Here is a 17,175-nt window from a genome sequence, read left to right on the forward strand (position 1 = left end):
TTCCATTGATCCACATGCCTGTTTTTGTGCCAATACCATGCTGTTTTTTTTTCTTTTATTGAGTTTATTGGTACATTTTAGGGATACAATACAGTTACATTCATTATTGGGCCTTGTACCTTTACATGACAGGTCTTGGTTCTCATTTTTTTCCCCTTGTCCATGCTACCATACTGGTTTTAATCACAGTAGCTTTGTGATACAACTTCAAGCACAGAATTGTGATGCCTCCTGCTTTGCTCATTCCCCAGGACTGCTTTTGCTATTCTGGTCTCTCCTGGTTCTATATGAACGCTGTTGGTATTTTGATTGGGTTTGTATTAAATCAGCATATCGATTTTGGAAGTGTGGCCATTTTGACTGCGTTAGATCTGCCTATTCAGGAAGAGGGGTACCTTTCTACTTTCTGATGTCCTCTTCAGTTTCCTTTTTCAGAATACTGTAGTTTTCATTGCAGATCTTTCACTCCCTTAGGCTAATTCCTAAGAGTTTAATTTCTCTTGGTGCTATTGTAAATGGGATGTTTTTCCTAATTTCCTTACCAGTGGCCCAAATTTTCAATATAAGAGAACTCCCAGCTCTAGGCCCAGCCAATGTTTTTCTAACTACTTCATGGCATTGCTACTGGTGATTGTAGAAACTTGACCCAGACATGTTCCTTTTTCTTGCTGGCATCTATAACTGCTCCATCAACCCTTTTATTTCAGAGACCCACCTCAGTCTCCACAGTTTGGGTTGAACACTAGGAATGGTTCAGAAAAAAAAAATCTCTTGGAAACTTTTAATGTCAGTGTGCTTTACATATCTTCTCATGTAGCCTAGTTTTTTTTTTTTTTTTAATGAAGCTTTAATGTGATTCAGTGATAAGAAAGCAAACTTACTGAACAATAAGCAGAAAATAGGGCCTGGGTGTCTTGGTCGCTTTTCCTTCAGATCTGCTAACCTGAAGTTACATGAGCTGAAGTCTAGGGAACGCAGGTGGTCTGTCTTCTCCCGGCCAGGGCTTTGGTCAGCTACAGTGGACCATGTGCATCGGGGGAAGCTGGGCGCCAGGCACCTGCCTGGCTCTGTGCTTCCTTTGTCCTAGAGGGAGCCAGTCAAGTCTGCACCTGGTCTTTTCCAAAGCCTGGCTGTTTGGGTTTCTGTTCATCCACTGGGTGAGATCATTTTCCCCAAAACTGCCAAGTAATTCAACCCACACAATGGGCACAACCGAGACAAGCGCGGTGTACTCTGCTCAAGCCCAGATGCACACGAGGAAGTTCCACCCACGGAGTCTCTTTAAAAAACATCAGCCTCCCACCCATGGGTACCTCTGACTTTCCCAGTGCCATTCAAAGGTTCACTTAAGGGACTTCACATCGGCTTCCACAAAGGTTATAATAAAAAGGGAGCAGCTGAGTGTGACTTCTTGGTTGATATTCTACATTGCCCTTTATACTTACATATGAACAGCAGAAAGTGACACGCACATTTCTAAGGAGAAAATGATAGAATTTCTCAGGTATTCTTTGTCAAGGATCCATTTAAACCAAGCAAGCATTTTCAGCCAGTCCAAAAAGCCACTTTTCTCTAAATCTCTCTATTACTTTCTATGCTTTCTTTCTCTGTACTTTCTTTTTTGTTTGTTTTCCTTTTGGGACAAGGTCTTATAGCCCAGGCTGGCCTCAAACTTGGAGCAATCCTCCTGCCCTCGCACAGGCATGGTCCAGGGCCAGCAGCACCTCCTCTCCTGGGTGACAACTGTCTGAGTCACTGGTGAACTATGCGTCTGGAGCCTGTGGTAGCCCCAGACTGACGGGCTTCTCTTCTGACCCTTGTTACAGCAGCAAGTCCCCATCAGCTGAATCTGAGGTCCTTCCAGCCATGAACACCAAGCCTTCCCCGAACTGTGCCTCGACCTCCCAGGCAAAGCTTATGAAGGAGCTGAAACTTACATCCAATCCATCCAACTGACTCATGCAACAGAGTTACCATTGTACAATTGTGCTGATATGTGGCATGAAGGAAGAACACTTACTATGTAATGGGTTACAGAATGGGATTCTTTTTAGAGAAAAGAATCAAAACAAGGTCCAGAAGAAGTGGCCTCTGGACAAAGTTGTAAGGCACACACACACACACACACACACACACACACACACACACACCTGCTGTGAAGATGGCTGCAGCCTTGACACCTTTGTCTTCGTGGTGGAGGTCCTGAAGGAAGGACCCAACTGTTGACAACAATGGTTTGACTACGAATCGACAGCGCTCTTTTCTCGATGGCAGAGTGACTGTTATCAAGGGAAGGCCATGTCGATGATTCACTGTTACTTCTGTTAAGAAAAACAAAAAATAGGGATGGAAGTAGTTTAAAAAAAAAACTTTAAGAATTCTAAAAAGAATGCTTAAGCAGTAATGCCTATGCCGCTGTGTTGCCCTAGGGGCCCGCATTCTGCTGCAGCTCCTGTGGGCCCTGCTTTCTTGGCACATTCTATTACAGCCTGTGCCACACCGAACCGTGGTGACCTGATCTGTGTCTTCACAGGTCACTGGGAAGGCCAGACATGCATCATACTTAAGTCAGGTTGTGACAGAAAAGCTTACCATCAGGGGCCACCACGGTGCTGGAGAGGTGTGGCTGGGGGTATTTTGGATTTCCACACAGTTTCATACACAAAATCTGTAAAAAAAGATGATTTCTTTTACTTAAGAGTGGGAAAGCTATAATATAGAAGATTCTTTTTAACTTTATATGACAAGCACAATAAAAATTATAAAAATTGTTTCCCACAATTCCAGTATAAAATATATGATCACTAGTAAACTTTTTAAAAAATAATTTTAAAGGACACATTGCCATGAATCTCCCTCAAAATACCCCTCCCCACTTGCTTTGAACACATTCATCCCATCCTTCCTGCCACTTTTTGAAGCAGCTCTGGAGTCCTCTTTCCTGAGGGTCGTTAGTTGTGCCATCATGGCTGCCGTGATGTCCTAAATTGATTTAAAATGTTTCCCTTTCCTGGTCACTTTGACTTTGAGGAAGAGTCAGAGTCATGTGGTACCAAATCCAGTGAAGAAGGCAGATACAGACACGCCATCGTGTTTTTATTTCACAGAGATTTCCATAACTTTTGATCAATGAGTGATCAAAAAAACACAGTGAATGTTTAAATTTAAAAATTTTGAATCCAGACACCAGAATACAGCCATGAGAGGAAGAGAAGGAGGAGAAAAGTGGGTACCCAGGACCCAGCAAGCATCTGAAGCAAGAATGACAGCCCACAGGGAGAGTAAAGAGACAGATCACAATGCAGAAAAGGGAGGGAGCAAGCCGCGCTTTCTTCCTGAGCTCCTGCGTGTGATGTGGGAAGGGTGGCTCAAACCTTCAGAGACACAGTGACTACTGGCAACTCCAGAGCCTCCGTGGAGAAATGCACTCGTAGAAGGGGGGAGCAGTAGGTGCTTCAGACTGCAGAGGCTGGTGAGTTATTCATTCCCCTCTCCCCGCCCTCCCTCCTGGTCCTCTGTCGCAGACAGGCTCAGCCCTGCAGGTTCTCGAACTCGGTGGGCTGCACATGCCGCCCGGATGTGCGTGCTCCCCTCCACACCGTCTGCCCGGGCCTCCCTCACCTTACCCTTTCTTTCGTGCAGAGCCCCACCTGCACCTCCGCCTCCCCTCCACCCTGCTGTGTCTCAGTCCTTCCTCCTTGTGCTTCCCAGTCAGTACCCCTTGGGCTTCCTCGGATTCCACTCGTTTACCTGTCACTCTCGCATGGTGCCTCTCACACTCTAAGCTCCAGACAGCAGCGTGCAAATATGCACTAACGTCGCCCATCTTCTTAAAGTTCCCAAACCCTCCATGAACCTCACAGCTCCCCTTGCCACACTTCTCACAGTGGCTTCTCAGCCCCACTTCCTGTCCATGCCCAACCTTCACCCACCCGGGGTCTGGATTCCGGCCTCCTGCCCAGACACCCACCCCCGCCCAGGCAACCACACGCTCCCTGACATCTCCCAACCTCTTCTCTGGCCCGGCCTTTCCCCGGCGTGGCACCAAACCCCGAGCTGTCCTCAGCCCTCCTTCCCATCACACTGTCCACCCCATCGCCTCTCCTATTGTCTCCATTTCTATTGTCCGCACCCCTGTCCAGGTCACTGTCATCTGTCATCCAGTTTCTGACCAAGTCCACTCAATTCCACCCTTGCTCTGTCCTCAGAAAAGCAAAGTCATCTCCTGGAGTGGAAACACGAGTCACCCACATTCTTCAGCCAAGAATACTTCAATGGATCCCCTTACACGTCACCAAAGTAAAACCCCATATTGGCTACAGGGGTTTGCACCTCTGAAAATCACACTGTGGTTTAATCCCCACCCTGAGGTATTAAGAATGCAGAAATTTAACCAGTCTGTGGAATTCCTGGAGGAGACTGAGATTTGACAGTCAGTAGGATGGAGGCTCCGTGATTGAACCCTGATGGCTTCATAAGAAGAAGCAGAAGTTAGGTGGGGTGGTGCATGCCTGTAATCTCAGCACTCTGGAAGGATGAGGCTGGAGGATCACATGTTCCAGCCCAGTCTGGGTAATTTAGCAAGACTGTCTCAAAACAGACAGACAAACAAACAGATGACGCTCAGTGCAAAGGCACTGGGTTCAATACCCAGTACTGCCAAAATAAACAGGAAGGCAGCAGCAGACACACACACACACACACACACACACACACACACACACACACACGCTCTGTCTCTTGTCACATGGTGCCCTACTCCACCTTGGGACCCTGCCAGCCAGAAAGCCATTGCTAGGCGCAGCCCCTTGATCCAAAACCTCCCGAACCAAAGTAAATCTCCTTCAGGGATTTCCGCAGCAGGTGGTGTTACCAGCACAGAAACAGACTAACACCACAGCCGTGGGAGCCACATGACTCAGACCCTGCTACACGCACTGATCTCATCTCACTGCCCTCTCCTCCGTGCCCACCATTCTCTGGTCCTACAGGCTCTCCCTCCATTCACAGAACAGCTTTCCCAGACTCCAGGGACATAGCCACGCCGCCTCTGTCTAGAACACTCTTCTCCTATCTGTACACCTAAGAACTCAAGGTGCCATGGCTTATTTAATCTTCGCAGCAGCCACATGAGTATGCTGTTATTTCCCATGCTTTTTCATTTCACAATGTTAATATATCATTTAATTTCTTCCCAAAAAATAGCTCAATGTTGATATAAGTAACTACAGAGTAGGCCCGGTTACTGTTTTTTTTAATGTGTGTTATTTTTCAGATAGTTAGTTTTCAGTTCACAGCAAAACTGAGAAGAAAGTACAAAAGTTTCCCACACATCCTCCACATGCTGCCCCGGCCTCAGTATGATCCATACCCTGCAGCAGAGCGATGTATTCATTATGACCGATGGGCCTGCACTGGTCACCACTGGCCCTGAGTCCATGGTTACATCGGATTCTCTTAGTGCTGTGCAGTCCATAGGTCTGAACAAAACCGAATGCCATGAATCCACCAGTACAGTGTTGTGCAGAACAGTTCTGACAGCTCCAAAATCTCAGGTCCTGCTATTCATCCCTGCCTGCCTCATAACCCTGGCAAACAGATCTCTTACTGCTGCTAGGCTTTTGCCTTTTCCAGAAGGTCCTGTAGTTAGAATCTTAGATCACCTTCTTGCACACACCTGATGTTCCTCCATGTCATTCATGGGTAGCAGCCCATTTCTTTTGCATGCTGGGTAATATTCCACTGCCTGCAAAGTTACACACATCTATGTGCAGCTTATTTCCTGTATCCTAGTGGCTGGAGTATGGGAGCACAGGGAGATAAAGTAACCTGAAGCCACAGGGTTCCTGAGAGACCACAGGCCACTCATCCAAAGGTTTCACTGTACTGCCACCCTATGGTGCCAGGGATAAGCTGCATCTGGCCCAGGTGCTCCACTCCACTCCTGTGGGATGTCATGGGCTCTACAGTGAGTCCAGTTGAAGAGGCAGGAAGGGTACCGGGCAGACAGAAATAGAAAACCAGCTCCCACACTACTGAGACCCCCCGAGAAGAGGCCTTCCAGGCACAAGCCATATGGACTAGAGGCCAAATACTAGAGACTTCTATTACAAACAAATGGTAAGGAATCACATTGACAGAATGATGTGGAAACCAATTGTCAATAACGCCCTTTGTGCCAACACCCTCTACTGTTTCAGTATGCATTCTGACACAACATAGTGGGACAGGAAAACTATCGTCCCTCTGTGATCATTATTTGCGGTCAAAAACATTTCCCTGGGGAATGGAGTGGGGAGAGAAGACAAGATCTTCACACAGTAACAGAGTTTCAGGGGTTCCACTGAGGTTGGTGAGGAGGGTAGCTGACTAGGTGCTTCCCGCTCACTGGTGAGGCAGGAAGTTGTCTGAGACATTGTGCAAGTTAGTGTGGGTTACCCCCAGATGCTGTCTGCATTACTTGCGTTCCAATTATGTCACGGACTAGCTACTCTTCCTGGACTGCCAGACCAAAAAGAAAATTCATTTTAACAGTGATGATTCATGTAGTACTGGAGGGACATTAGAAAATTCGTTAAGATAATTGCATAGTGCGTGCTATGAAATGCATCTTCAGGCAGATTTAAAATGCATTATCTAGAAGCCTATGAGAACAGTTTATCAGACAAAAGCTACCACAAAGCAATGTGGCATCTTTCTTTTTTATGTAGAGTGAAGCAAAAAAAAAAAAAATCATGAAAGCTTGGAGCTCAGTGTGGAGTTCTACAAAAAATCCTGATGCACCACAGGGTAGAAAACTAATGAATCGGAGGACAAGCTTCAAAGCCAAACACTTATCCAGTAAGGAGCCTATGAAGCAGACACCCTAGCAGCACCGCGTTACTTGCTTCTCGAGTTCCACAGAAGTGAGCTGCAAGACGTGCATGAACAGCAGGGTTATAAGTCAGAGTTCATAATTATTTTCCTGTATATATTTACCAAGCTCTTTGTTCAGTGCTTCTTCTGTATTCTTTTTCTTTGCTTTTGTGTTGGATTTTGTTCACTTTGAACAGTGCCTTCAGTGAGAGCCTATAGGTAGCAAACCTTTAGTCTGAGTTATATACCTTCAGCCATTCCTGTCCTTTTAACTGTTGAGTTTAATGTTTACATTTACTGTAATTTTATATATATTTGGTTAACTGCCATCTTATTTTATGCTATTTATCCTGACTTTTCTTTGCTTCTTTTATTTCTCCTTTGTCTTCTAAACTTGACTTTTAAAAAATTGTTTTCATTATTAGTCAGCTTTCTTGTTGCTGGGACAAAATATCTGACACCCATAACTTAAAAAGCGAGAGGTTTATTTGGCTCATGGTTTCAGGGGATTCAGTCTGTAGTCCACTGGCTCCAAGGCAGGAACATCACGGTGGAAGGGGCTAGTGCATCAAAGCTGCTTAGTTCGTGGTGGCCAGGATGCAGTTCAGAGAAACAGTGTCAGAAGAAAGGGGCCAAGGTCATGCCTCCATAACCCCACAGATATAGCCAGAAGTATGTTGTGCTAACCCCCTAGGTGGTTCTTAAGCTAATCAAGTTGATTATCCAGCTTGTCATAATCCCTTTATCTCTGACAATTTGGACGTATACATTTTTTTCTCCACCATTTTATGATTGCTCTAGACATCCTGAGACATTCTTACTTGGCTTGGAGCATAAAGTTAGCTTCTCTACTCTGCTGCTGAACAGTTAATAAGGATCTTAGAATCACAATTGAGAAGGAGTTATTTCTATATTTCTTTTATAATTCTCAGGGCTGGGGATTTAGCTCAGTGGTTCTGCTGCCTGCCTCTTTTGTAATTCTTTAATTTTTATTAGTTCTATCTTGTTTCTGTACTCACTTTTTAGAACTACCAAATTGTCACCATGACTATTATTTTATATAGTGATTGTTTCTTAGATTCTTCTGTAAGTTTTCTAACTTTTTGTTCTCTATTCTTCTGACATCTTGTTTTCCGATGAGTCAATTTCATGCTTCCTTGAAAGAGCTTCAGCAAGGATCCTTTAGCCTCCAAATCTTTGTTTTGCTGAAATTAATAGTTTATTTGGATAGAGACTGCCAAGTTGCTTGGCATTTTCCTGTAGAGCTTTGAGGACACTCCTTTGCCTCCATCCTCTGCTAACTCACCTTCCATGATCTGTTTTTCCCTTATACATAACCCTCTTTTCCTTTGGAAGTTTTGCTTTTGGAGTTCTGCAGTTCCACTGGAGTGTCAGGCAAAGATTTGATTTCATTTTTCTCCTTAAATCTCAGGCTTTACACTGTAGAGGATGCTCACAGCAGGCAGGGGCAGTCTGGACCCTGGTGATGCCCGCATGGATGTCAGACCCTAAGCCCAGAAGGAGAGCATTCACAGAGTGGAAAGGCAGTTCATGCGGGCAGCAGGGCCTATGTGAATGAAAAGGAGGTGGCTGGGAATGAGTCGCTGGAGACCAGGCAGGGGAAGCAGGTACAGATGCAAGGATAGAGTGGTGGCTGAGATGAGGGATGGTTACATGCACGGAAAATGACTCCACAAGCAGGTAAGTCAGGAATAAGGAATGCTGGCATCCGGTCAAAGAAAGGGGCTACAATATGGAAAGGGAAAAAACCAGAACGGGCCCCACAGTGCTAGACTGGCACTGGTAGTATTGTATGGATTCACGGGCTTTAATATGTAAAAAATATAAAGTATAAGGAAATGAAAGTAGAAATATAACTTTGAAAAGTACAAATGTTAAGCCGGGTGTGGTGGCACATGCCTGGAATCTCAGCACTCTGGAAGCTGAGGCAAGAAAACTGCCAAATTATTATTGTTGTTGTTGTTGTTATCTTGGTACTGGGGATCAAACTCAGGACACTGCGCTTGTGAGGCAGGCGGTGACACAAATTCTAAGCCGTCCTGGCCTACATGCCAGTTGTGAGATCAAGGCTAGCCTGAACTACATAACAAGACCATGTCTGAAAAAAAAAAGAATGCAAATGTTCAATGTATATGTGTGTACATAATCTTTATCTTTGTATACTTTATGTATATATTCGTACACATATTATTCTAAGAGCGCCTGTGGGTCACATACCCAAGAAACAAGCATATCTGCCATCCAGATCATTGCAGTAAATACCCCTCTTATTCAAGAGAAACCAGGGCTCCTTGGGGGAAGACTAACCCTTGCTCTGCTAAACAGCAAGGAAGTGTTTGATGAAGGATGGGAAATGTTTCAAGAGTGTCTTTCTCACTTTCTCACTGCTGGGACACAAGACCCAACTTAAAGGAATTTCACATTGGCATCTAGTTACTCAATATGGGGTGGTGATGGTTGAATATAAAAACAAATTCCTAGCATCCCTAGGTAATGTTCATAAATTCGAATGTGTTATTTGTCATCAAAAGCCACAAGTCAGCCAGATATAGTGGCACATGCCTGTAATCCCAACTACTTGGGAGGGTGAAGCTGAAAGATCATGAGTTCAAGCCCAGCATAAGCAACATATAGAGACCCCCTCTCAAACAAAAAAAGAAGATGCAAGTAAAGTGCCTAACTGTGTGTAGCATGCGTTAAACATGACACCAACACGTCGAGGGAGTACTTAGGCATTTCCTGTGCAGAAATGGTATCCATGGCTGCTGCCTCTGAAAGCATATCCTCCAGGACAAAGGATATGAGTTTTGTCCTATCTGGCCTGCTACCAACCTCTACCAGGAGACTGAATATCTAGGCAGAAATAGGGAAGAAGAGAATAAATTCTCATATAAAGAATTAAAAGAAACTCTACACACTGAGAAGTTTGTGAAATAGTAGCTGTTATGGCTGTGTCTAGATGTCCCCTCAAAGCCTCATGTAGTCATAGGCGGGGCTTTTTCAGAGGTGGCTGGATCTAGTGTATGTGATAGATTTACTGGGCAACAATAGGATTAAGGGTGCTAAGATTAAGGGTGGGTGATCACTAAATCAGTCCACTGATTGGTTGGTTTGGCACTGCCCTAATCCTGGCAGCCTGTATATAATAAAAGGGACAGAGAGAGGTTTGTTTTCTCTTGCTTGCTTTGCTGCCTTCTGCTTGCCATGAAGTGTTTCTCCTCTGTGATGCCCCTCTGCCTTCCTGACTTAGAGCTGACTGATTATGGACTGAAACTCTAAAAACTGAGCTAAATATCTTTCTCCCTTTAACTTTAGGTGTCAGGTATTTTTGTCTCAGCAACAAGAAAACCAATACAGTGAGACTCACGAGCTCTTCCAATAACAAGGCAGCTTGTGTGACAGTAGAGTCCAGGAAAGGGGACACCCACAAAGCAGGAAGGAAGGCAGTGATGTGGCTGAGATCTATATCATCTGACTGAAAACAACTCCCAAGAACAAAAAATTCAGTGTTCTTTTTCAATCTGATTAAAGAAATCAAATCAGATTTCTAGTGGGCAGTCTTGGTTGGAGAAAATCTCTAATTTAAGCTCTTAGCTGCTCTCAGATATCAGTAAATCACATTTGTTTGTACAATCAATATGTGCTAATAAAAACAAGTTCTCAGGGCAGAGTGAATTTTAACTTATGGACATCAAGAAAGAAAGAAAATCTGACTCTCCCTAAGATCCTGCCTAACAGGGCCCACAAATAATTCTCTAGCAACAAGTTCCAAATCACTACTCTGAATATCTCACACCCTGCTAGTTTTCTCCCTCTTCTGGGACCTCCTTTGTCTTGAAAGCTCTTCCTCCTAGACTTGAGCCTAACCAGGAGCTGGACAGAACTGGTGCCAAGTTCAGAGATAGGCAGCATAGGATCCTCTTTTTATCTGCAGAATATGATTCTTAACCTTTCCGAATCCCATTTCCTTTCTCCCTCAAGAAAACCCCACTTAGTAAATGATAGCTAATAGGAAACGGAGATTGGTCTCTTGCAAATGGGAAGAGGACTATTATGGTTTGTGTCTGCATGTCCCCCAAAGCCACTCATAGGTGGGGCTTTTTGGAGATGGCTGGATCTGGAGTGTGTGATGCTGGGATCATGGGTGTATGATTACTAAATTAGCCTATGATTGGTTTGGCATAGTTCAGGGTAGGGTTAAGGGTGTTCTACCTGGGGTGTGAGTGCTACCCACCTAGGGGCAGGTAGCCTGGATAAAACATAAGGTACAGAAAGAGGGTCACTGTTGTCAAATGCAGCTTGCTGCTTTTGCTGCCTCCTGCCTTCCATGCCATGAACTATTTTTTCTTCTCTGCCATGCCCTTCTGCCACCCCACCCTGCCTTACCGCCAGCCAATTATGGGCTGAAACCTCTATAAACTGTAAGCAGAAATATGCCTTGTACTTTTAACTTAAGGTGTTAGGTATTTTGTCTTAGCAACACTAAAAGTAGCTAAGACAAGGACCAGGAGATGGTGGGGGAGGAGAGGGGAATGTAAAAAGAATGAAGGTGTTTCGGGTGCATGTACCAGCTCCTCACGAGGAATGTGATCAGTATATGCTATGAACATGGGCTCAGAAAAAAAAAATTTTTTTTTAAAGAAAATTCCATTAGCAGAAGGAAAGAAATTACTTTCTCTCCCACACCAGCCCTTCACCTACTCTGTCCCATTTTGGTAAAGCATACCGCCATCCACCAAGCTGATCAAGCTAAACACCAAAGAATTCACCTCCATCGCACATTCAAACATACAATCCCCCAGCAGGTGCTAACAGCTCTACTTCCAAAACAAGCTCCAAGTTTTTCTGTTCCCCCGTCTCCACCCTTATCCAGCCACCACCTCTCCTTGGCTACCTTAATGACCTCCCACTTGGCTTCCTGGTGCCCACTCCTGCCTCCTCCGATGTGTTCCCCATTGGAAAGCGGACAGATCGGGTCTTGTCGCTCCTTGCCTAAAAACTCCTTGTCCCATGAAAAACTCATCTGCTGTTTCTCCTTCCTTCACCCTGTGCTCTCTAGCACCGACTTTGGTTTTATTTTGTTTTCCTGAGACAGGGTTTCGCTATGTAGTATAGGCTGGCCTTGGACTCATTAGCCAGGCTGGCCTCAAACTCAACATAATCCTCTTGCCTCAGCCTCCCAAGTGCTTGGGACTGTTGGCAAGTGCCACCACACCCAGTCTGCCCGTCTTCCAATGTACTCCTTATGCGCATTATTAGACACCATTTCCTCCCTAGTTGGGGACTCCACAATCCTCAGGATCTCTGCCCAGCATAGAATCCTCTTCCCTTAAGTCTGTGAACCAGTGGCCCCTCACCAGAGACTGTGATCATGTGGCCTCTCCCCCATCAGGTCCTGCTCCACAGGTTCTACTCGATACTGCTCTTGCCCAGTCTGGTTTCCACCATTTCCTACTTCTTAGCTCAATCTGAAATCAAACAGATTATTTATGTATCCCCTTCTTTCCTGGCTTCTCCCCACTCAAGCTTCATGAGAGCAAGTTTTTGTTTCTCATGTTCATCTCTTTATCATCTGCACCTGGAACCATGCCTGACACATGGTGATGCTCATAAAAATGTGTTGAAGCCGGACCTGGTGGTGCACACCTGTCATCCCAGCACTCGGGAAGCTGAGGCAGAAGGATCGCTTCAAGTTCAAAGCCAGACTGGGCTACATAGTGAGTTCAAGAACAGCCTGAGCCACATAGTGAGACCCTATCTCAAAAACCAAAGCTGAGTGAATGTTAAACATCTACATATGATATGACAGATGAAAAAATGTCATGGAAGCTCAAAAGAAAGCTACTCTTTTCCCAAACCACTTGATGGGCCCTACTGGAGAAGGTAAAACCTTGACTCTGAATACCACCAAATCTTCACCTTTATACCCAAATAATTGATAATTTCTTTTTAACAACAAAAAAATTATACAACTTTTTTCATTCCTTCCAAAATTCTTTCAGATACCTGCCAGTAAACACTGCACATCCTTCATCGATCACAAAATAACTTGAATTAAGCCTCACAATCAATTTAGTATTTTATGAAAAATTTTATAATAAGACATGTTTAGAAATAATTGCCAGTAGGTTAGAAAAATTTGGGTCCCTGAGTCATGTTCATTTTTTTTTTACAAAACCAGTTTCCCCAGCAAAAGTCCATAAAGGAACCATTCACTTAATACTTCAACATGTATCATTAGTGGTTTTTATCTATTAATATACACTGTACTTCTATCATTTTTCTACTTGCCCCTCAATGTTTAATAAATACCCCAAATATAATTTGTTTTGTGATGGAAGGGAATAAAAACCTGTTTTAATCTTAATAAAATGCAATAAATACAATTTGGTTTGTTCAGTACAATCTTGTAAGAATGCTGAGCAAGCAGACTTCCTTAAAACAGAATTTTCATTGGAAACACAAATAATTAACATCAAACCCCTAATACTTTTGCCCATCTCCAAATTATATTAAACCTCAGCTTTAACTCCTAACAACTGTAGACAACAGTCCCCCCTTTTTTACCTCAAATGTGACTCAAAGCACAACACATTTTTTTGTCAGAAAGTAACAGCAACATGGCTGTGTCAAACCCACATTTATTCTTTAGAATTTCTCTACTGAGGAATTATTAATTTTAATTTTATAAGTTTACTGTATTAAACAGTGAGTGCTTAACAGGGAAAAAAATCACAAAGATAAAGTATTGCATTTTTAAAATTGAGTTTATAAAAAACCATCAAGATTTTCAACATCAACTGTTTTATGTCATACAAAGCCTACAAAAGAACAACAGAAAGAAATTTATATATAAACTACAATGAAAATATCAGTAGAATTCTACAATCAAAATAATCTTTGTTTCAATTGTTACACCTAACCAGTCTTCACAAATGAAAATTGCAAGTATCACTAACACTAACAGCATGTATGTTTTATTTTCTTATCCTTTCTTATAGGGCACAATTGATATATTTTTGGTTTTCCTAGGTCTTTATGATGCTGTGCCTGCCTGTTCACTTTTCAGCTTATCAATGTGTTCCATGATTTTTTTGCAGTTTCCTGGGCAGAAGTATTGTTTTTCCTCTGCTGTAAATGATCTCTCATGAGTTCCAGTTCCAATCCTCTAAGAAAATTTCTCTGTAGTATTATTTTGCACTTTTAATTTTGTTTGTAAACTATCAAACTATTTATGCCACACATGTTTAGGATCAAGTAAAACACAACCATTGGCCGGTGCTTTGCGTTTTCAATGATATTATAGTTGCTGTACAACTCATCAACAACATCTACTCTGCCTTCGGCTTTGTTGTAGAAAGTTTCCATCTCGGGCTTCTGTTTTGTCAAGTTTTTCCTACCAATATTTCCATCTTAGTGCAAGGTGGACATCAGCAGTATCAGTTTGTTTTTGTTTTTCTTTGTCATATAGGAGGCCAATATAAATCTTTCTGAAATCAAAAGGTTGTACTATACAATTCCTTGTTTTGAAATTGCAACACAACTGGAATTTCTGCTTTGTTCCTGCACACAGTTTCTGTGCTGGTCAACTTGTGCTCTATTAGCAAATGTAGCTTTGATTGGAAACTGGTATATCAACTGTGAGATGAGAGCAAAAAGTCTGTTTACATCATTTGGTTTATTATTGCATGAATAAGAACCTGATGGCTAAGTTCCAGGATAAATTTCTAAACTGAAGCCATAATAAGCATTTGCATCTACAAGGCATAAATTTTTATGCCATATTTTGACCAATCATTTTTCAGTAAGTCTTTTACATCCCTGTGATTACCATGAGAAATCCCTAAGTACAGCAGATCTATGAGTGCTTTCAGTTAAACTAATGAGGTGTCATAATAAAACCATTTTTGAATATGGCTATTATCAATAAAAAGAAAAAATATGGCTATTAGTGCATACAGAACATTTTACTTGTATTGCAGCCTTTGTGTATTTCACAGTATCTTGTAGCATCTCATTTGTTACAATTTCCAACACTGAATGGCAGTGCTGGCATTCTAATAGCTTTCACCCCTGCCAAGATCCTCACTATATTTTCATTCCTAGTTCTAACAATGGATCTTTCTACTGGTTGCCCATTTTGCAACATTTCAACTAGTCAAATACGCACTCACACTGCCGTTTTCATTGTCATCTGAATCAAGGAGGTCTGCATTTCCTGTGTCTGTATCAGTCGATTCTTGCTCCATTTCACTGTCACAGGAACTTTGGCTCACATGGACAAGGTCAAAGTCGCCATCGTCGTCATCATCATCCACTCACACTGTTCTTATTATCACATCATCATCACCATCATCTCACACTATTCTTGTTATGAAAACATGTATTTTACCATAATGGATCACCTTCATCATCTATGCATGACTAATCCAATGATTACCTTTCATCTCCTCTAAAACTTGCAAATCTGGTTTTTCATGTGCCATTGTACTGAATCGTGCTACTTCTACCAGAAAAATCCAAAGGAAACTTTAAAAAAACAAATCCTAGCGTGATGAGAGTATATTATACCTGCTCTGATGCTCAGGTAAGCACATGCAAAACCCATTAGATGGAGCATCATGAGGGTGAAAATCTCGGTTTGAAACTCTGGCACATGTGCATACACCCTGCCATTCATCACAACACAAAGGTTGCATCCTGTATCTCTCAGGGAAAGGTACTGGGACATGCAGCCAGCTACTGTTACACTAAAGTAAAAATTTACAGTAGAAAAGGGATGTGTTTGTTAAACCCAGTGTTACGCTCATGGGTGTTTACTGTCAAACCCAAACTTGAGCCTACAAATGAAAATCAGTTCACCAAAGGGAGAGACACTTTAGGAGCATAATTAAGTTTGAGTGACTGAGCTCCTGTGTATCTGCTTTGTAAGTAACATAATGTCATATATCATAGCTGTGACTTTTAAAAGAAAATGTCAAATATTAAAGTTAAAATTTTTATTAATGAAACAAAATGGGTTGGTCATTTAATGACAGCAGCTAAGTATAGGACAGTGGATTCTGGTGGACATGGGCAACTGGTCCCAGTACTTCTTCATCATACCAAAATGTGGAGATGCTCAAATCCCTAATACCATATAAAATTAAAATGGTGTCATGTTTACCTAGATACATCTCCATGTACTAAAGTCATCTTTCAACTACTTATAATACCTACTACAGTATAAATGCTGTGTAACTCATTGTTATATTATACTGTTTAGGGAATAAAACAGGAAAAAAGGCTCACTTAGACATAATATTTTTTCAAATATTGTCTACCGGTCTTTGATTTCTGAATTCAGGATCCAAGGAAACAAAGATAGCTGTGACTAGGAATAGTGGTTTGTGCCTCTAATCCTAGCACTCAGGAGGCTGAGGCAGTAGGAGTGATTTGAGTTTGAGGCCTGCCTGGGCTATATAGTGAGAACCTGATCAAAAACAAAATAAAGAGTAAGTTGTATGAGCATTTTTTTCCAGGGAAATTTAGTCACTGCCCATTATGGTCTATATCTAGATGTTCCCCTAAAGCCTCATGCCCTCATAGGTGGGGCTTTTGAAAGATGATGGGATCACAGGTGTGAAAATGGATCAGTCCACCAATTAGTATAACACTGTTCGGGCAGGATGATGGATTTACTGAATATGGAAGACCTACTCTGGGTGGGAGTGGCACCAACCAATAGGCTAATAGCCTCGACAGAATAAAAAGAGAAAGAAGAAGAAATCTTGTAGCTTCCTGCCTGCCATGCCCCTCTGCCATGCCACCTTGCCTTGGAGCCAGACAACTATGGAATGAAACCTCTGAAAACTGTGGGCCAAAATAAATCTCTTCTCCTTCAACTTGTGAGTTTTGTCCCAGCAACAAAGACAATACCACTCCTTCCTGCTTTGGAGTCTTCCATTTGCATACCACATATTATTCTGCCAGGCTATTTGAGAAACGTTGCTGGGAATATAGCTCACTTATAGTAGGGCACTTGCTTAGCATCCAGCAAAGCTTTCAATTTGATCCCCAGAATCAGTAAACAATTGCAAATATGTTTTAGCTATGTGTTTGCTGAATGAATAAATGAATGAAGAAATAAATCTATATTTTTGCTTTCTACCTTCAAGGGCCAATGTTTTACAAGCTAAACCAAAAGCATATTCCAAAAGCACTTCACATTTCATAGAGAAGAAAGATACTGGGTAGCAGTGCTGGCTACAAGATATTCCTCCCATAAGTGCCCTCTCTGCCACCTTTTCACTAGGTGGA

At 42.6% G+C, this 17,175-nt stretch overlaps 1 protein-coding gene across 1 annotated transcript in view; it reads right to left on the minus strand.

The window, feature by feature from the left end:
- The window catches only part of Mcub (mitochondrial calcium uniporter dominant negative subunit beta), a 68,733-nt gene that overhangs the window by 14,936 nt on the left and 36,622 nt on the right, over positions 1-17,175 (minus strand). Inside the window, exons 3-4 of the mRNA XM_010641523.3 lie at positions 2,593-2,668; positions 2,151-2,321 (exon numbers count right to left, since the gene is read on the minus strand). Coding sequence (XP_010639825.1) covers positions 2,151-2,321; positions 2,593-2,668 — 247 coding nt within the window. The remainder of the gene's footprint in view (positions 1-2,150; positions 2,322-2,592; positions 2,669-17,175) is intronic.

This window comes from Fukomys damarensis, unplaced genomic scaffold (assembly GCF_012274545.1).
Source record: "Fukomys damarensis isolate Sample0158 unplaced genomic scaffold, DMR_v1.0_HiC HiC_scaffold_25, whole genome shotgun sequence".
NCBI lineage: Eukaryota > Metazoa > Chordata > Mammalia > Rodentia > Bathyergidae > Fukomys > Fukomys damarensis.